The sequence below is a fragment of the Sinocyclocheilus grahami genome, unplaced genomic scaffold, assembly GCF_001515645.1.
Source record: "Sinocyclocheilus grahami isolate Dianchi unplaced genomic scaffold, SAMN03320097.WGS_v1.1 scaffold100.1, whole genome shotgun sequence".
NCBI classification, from domain to species: Eukaryota; Metazoa; Chordata; class Actinopteri; order Cypriniformes; family Cyprinidae; genus Sinocyclocheilus; species Sinocyclocheilus grahami.
The window spans coordinates 698,306-703,671 of NW_015505279.1; the positions used below are offsets into that span (position 1 = coordinate 698,306).

At 42.1% G+C, this 5,366-nt stretch overlaps 1 protein-coding gene across 1 annotated transcript in view; it reads right to left on the minus strand.

Annotated features, from left to right (window-relative positions):
* Positions 1-3,352: 3,352 nt before the first annotated feature.
* The window catches only part of rapgef4a (Rap guanine nucleotide exchange factor 4a), a 75,628-nt gene continuing 73,614 nt past the window's right edge, over positions 3,353-5,366 (minus strand). Inside the window, exons 26-30 of the mRNA XM_016276281.1 lie at positions 5,205-5,255; positions 5,008-5,095; positions 4,053-4,117; positions 3,916-3,970; positions 3,353-3,823 (exon numbers count right to left, since the gene is read on the minus strand). Of these exons, the coding sequence (XP_016131767.1) occupies positions 3,693-3,823; positions 3,916-3,970; positions 4,053-4,117; positions 5,008-5,095; positions 5,205-5,255 (390 nt within the window). The 3' untranslated portion in view covers positions 3,353-3,692. The remainder of the gene's footprint in view (positions 3,824-3,915; positions 3,971-4,052; positions 4,118-5,007; positions 5,096-5,204; positions 5,256-5,366) is intronic.

Consider the following 5,366-nt stretch of genomic DNA (forward strand, 5'->3'; position numbering starts at 1 on the left):
GCGACACCCAGCGGACACAACACAACACAACAAACACACCACACCACAACACAACACAACACACCACACCACAACACAACACACCACACCACAACACAACACACCACAACACACCACACCACACCACAGCACAACACAACACAACACAACACAGCACAACAAACACACCACAACACAACACAACACACCACACTACAGCACACCACAACACAACAAACACACCACAACACACCACACTACAGCACACCACAACACACCACAACACACCACACCACAGCACAACATAACACAACACAACACAGCACAGCACAGCACAGCACAGCACAGCACAGCACAGCACAGCACAGCACAGCACAGCACAGCACAGCACAGCACAGCACAGCACAGCACAGCACAGCACAGCACAGCACAGCACAGCACAGCACAGCACAGCACAGCACAGCACAGCACAGCACAGCACAGCACAGCACAGCACAGCACAGCACAGCACAGCACAGCACAGCACAGCACAGCACAGCACAGCACAGCACAGCACAGCACAGCACAGCACAGCACAGCACAGCACAGCACAGCACAGCACAGCACAGCACAGCACAGCACAGCACAGCACAGCACAGCACAGCACAGCACAGCACAGCACAGCACAGCACAGCACAGCACAGCACAGCACAGCACAGCACAGCACAGCACAGCACAGCACAGCACAGCACAGCACAGCACAGCACAGCACAGCACAGCACAGCACAGCACAGCACAGCACAGCACAGCACAGCACAGCACAGCACAGCACAGCACAGCACAGCACAGCACAGCACAGCACAGCACAGCACAGCACAGCACAGCACAGCACAGCACAGCACAGCACAGCACAGCACAGCACAGCACAGCACAGCACAGCACAGCACAGCACAGCACAGCACAGCACAGCACAGCACAGCACAGCACAGCACAGCACAGCACAGCACAGCACAGCACAGCACAGCACAGCACAGCACAGCACAGCACAGCACAGCACAGCACAGCACAGCACAGCACAGCACAGCACAGCACAGCACAGCACAGCACAGCACAGCACAGCACAGCACAGCACAGCACAGCACAGCACAGCACAGCACAGCACAGCACAGCACAGCACAGCACAGCACAGCACAGCACAGCACAGCACAGCACAGCACAGCACAGCACAGCACAGCACAGCACAGCACAGCACAGCACAGCACAGCACAGCACAGCACAGCACAGCACAGCACAGCACAGCACAGCACAGCACAGCACAGCACAGCACAGCACAGCACAGCACAGCACAGCACAGCACAGCACAGCACAGCACAGCACAGCACAGCACAGCACAGCACAGCACAGCACAGCACAGCACAGCACAGCACAGCACAGCACAGCACAGCACAGCACAGCACAGCACAGCACAGCACAGCACAGCACAGCACAGCACAGCACAGCACAGCACAGCACAGCACAGCACAGCACAGCACAGCACAGCACAGCACAGCACAGCACAGCACAGCACAGCACAGCACAGCACAGCACAGCACAGCACAGCACAGCACAGCACAGCACAGCACAGCACAGCACAGCACAACACACCACAACACACCGCACCACAACGCACCACACCACAGCACAGCACACCACACCACAACACACCACACCACACCACACCACAGCACAGCACACCACACCACACCACAGCACACCACACCACACCACAACACACCACACCACAACACACCACACCACACCACACCACAACACACCACACCACAACACACCACACGACACCACAACACACCACAGCACCACACAACAAAACACAACAAACCAAACCACAACACACCACACAACACAACACAACACAACACAACACACCACAGCACAGCACAGCACACCACAGCACACCACACCACACCACAGCACAGCACAGCACACCACACCACAACACAGCACAACACACCACACCACAGCACAGCACAGCACAACACAACACACCACAACACACCACACCACAGCACAACACAGCACAGCACAGCACAACACAACACACCACACCACAGCACAACACAACACAACACACCACACCACACCACAGCACAACACAACACAACACACCTGCGCACAAGAGACTGTAAAGAGTGATCAGTACAGATGAATTCTGCACACCATTTATTAAAAAGGATGTGATTTAAGAACAACTTTTTATAATATAATAAATAACCTTTTAAAACAGATTTATTATGGTCACTGGTTTTAAAATGACACATAAAATATTAATTATATGTAATATTGAATTATACATATTAATATGATTTATAAATATGTATTCATTTGAATAAAATTAAAATAAACCCTATTTTTAAATATGTATTTACAATCATTAAAGTGATTTATTATAACATATAATCATATATTACAATCAGTTTGAATCTATTATATATGAAAATGTGATCAAGACACGTGATTAATACATGATCATCAATTTTATAATATATATTCTGAGCATGTGATAACAGGTTTTGTGACCTGCTTACTAAAGAAAACCTCTGCTTAAGCTGTAAGCTAAATGAACTGATAGCAATACATAATTATGAATTTAAAAAAAGACGTGAACATGTCTGTAACGTGTCGTCTTATGAGTTTTATTTACACAATACACACAGCGGTATAAAGCTTGCAGACAAGCCACCAGGCTTTTGAAATGTGCTCATATTTCATCATTTAGTTTTTTTTTTCTTCAAGCTTAAGATTATATAAACATCTTAATAAAATTGACATCCTGTCCAAAACTTCCATAAATCATAATTAAAATTTTTTTAAAAATGTAGAAATGAAATTCGAAATGCCTTGAGATGATTGATATACACTATCCCTCAAAAGTTTGGGGTTGGTAATATTTTTTGAAATGTTTTTGTAAGTGCTCTCTTATGCTCTCCAAGGCTGCATTTATTTGATCAAAAACCCAGTATAAACATATTATAGCATAATATACATAATATTATTCACATGATCCTTCTATTATCATTCTAATATGCTGATTTGCTGCTAATATATATATAATAAGAATATTTATTATTATTATCAATGTTGATAATATTTTGCGGAAACTGTGATATATATTTTTTTAGGATTATTTGATGAATAGAAAGTTAAAAAAGCATCATTTATTTGAAATAGAAATTTATTGCAATATTATAAATGTCTTTACTGTCACTTTTGATCAATTTAATTGCATCATTGTTGAGTATTAATTTCTTTAAAAAAAATTAAATAAATAAATAGTACTGACCCCAAATTTGTTTAACTGTACTTTTAAGATCACCATAAACTCAACACGCTTCGGATGATAAAATAAAGAGTCTCCAAAAGCTCCCGCAGGACAAACTTCAATAAGCTCATGATTACAAATTCTAAAACACCATGTAAGGTGGCCAACTGCTGCAAACAAACTCTGAAAGAGAGGGGAACATCTGATCCGTGGCAGAATATAGGCAAGGTCATAAACAGAGGTCTGCACATCCACAGCCGTACACTGAAATGAAGCCACGCTTTCACACAAGCAGCCAAAGAAAGGCAAAGCCCTTGTGTATGCATCTGCTGCAGCGGAGCGGAGGAAGGCTTCTGTTCATGTGCAGCTAGAGCTTATTGACTGGCAGAGGTGAAGCAGCACTGAGGGCCGGGGATCAGGTCCGGCGCGGCTCCAGTCTGTGGGACAGCTGGGACAGGGTACGCTGGTTGTCAATCACGCTAATGTGACGCACATAGCTCCGCACATCCTGATGGCTTTTACCAGTCGCCTGCGGTGCTTCTTGATCTAAAGTGATGAAATAGAGAGCAATGCACTGAGTTTTGCTGAATCAGATGAACTTAGACATGATTCTGATGTTAATTCTACTGTTGTCTTACTGAATGGCTGACTCCGGCAGTATCTCATGATTCTGACTGTGTTTGCAATCATTCTCTGGAAAACACACAGGAAACATTGAACAAGTCTAATTTAACACCGTCTCAGAGATGGTGAGAAAGATGCCTCGCAAACGTACCATTTTCTCAAAGTTCACCAATCTGTCAGTAAACGTCTTGTTACCTTCATGTGTGAAAGTCATGTCTGAAATGCAAAGATAAACATTAGACATTTAAGCACTAATAATCTTTTTTGTATCGTTAAACTAAACAGTTCTTCACAACATGTTGTGCTTTCCATTAAATTGACGCTTAATGTGCTGCGTCTGTGAATTATGTGTTAAGAAATATCCAAATGTACAGTATGGTAAAAGTATAGGAGTGCTATTTAATGCATTGTGTTTAATTTTGTTGCATACTTGTATGACATTTTTAATAACATAATAGTAATAACTGTTATGATGCTGATGAATCATCATTGTTGTCTTAAACGAAGATATATATTTAATTAGACGCAATATTTATTATATATAATATTTGATTAGATATCAGAATATTATTTATAAACATTTATTTGAATAATTATTCAAATAAACCTTACAAAATAAAAGTACAAATAATGCAGTCATTATAGCATTATTTGAAAATAAACTAACGTTTTGACCATAGCTGAAATTTAACAATAAATTAATAAAACTTGTTTTTATTAATGGATGCATTTATGAAAAAATGAATAAAAAATGTGGGAAATGCTACTAATAAGACCATATAGGTGCGTCACAATTAATTAATAAAACATGTTTTTTATTAATTAATTTAAAATGATTAAAAATGTGGAGAATGCTACTAATAAAGACCATTTAGCTGTGTCACACACTGTACCAATTAATTCAACATTTTTGTAGACAAATATATATGGTGCCTCTATGTCTTCATGAAACTTTTCATTTTAAATATACAGTATTGGAGGAGTTCCCATACTTCCATTTATGACATTTTCCGTTTTGCTGACTTTACTGTTATTCAAAAATCTACTAAAGACCATGTTGATGTGTCACGCTTGACTGGTGTGTGTGATTGCAGTGTAAAGCTCACCTTTAATTAATAAAGGCATGAAGGGAATGATAGGTGGCTCTAACTTGGCCACTGTAAGTCGATACGCTCGGTGATTTCTGGAGGGATCCTGCAATGAGAAAGACAACAGATCTCTGAAATCCTCTTTAAGTAGCTTTGATATTAGGTGACACGTTTAGGTCACTAGCAGATGAACTATAGTACCATGTTGAACTCACCATCAGGTTTTCAAACTCTCCATAAAACTTCTTGAACTTGCTGGGCAGTTTCTGTGAGAAAGCATATCAGAGAATCAGCGTTAAACATGACACGAGCAGTCTTATCTGTGTGTCTGTTAAGTGTGTGTGTGTGTGTGTGTGTGTGTGAGTGTGTGTGTGTGT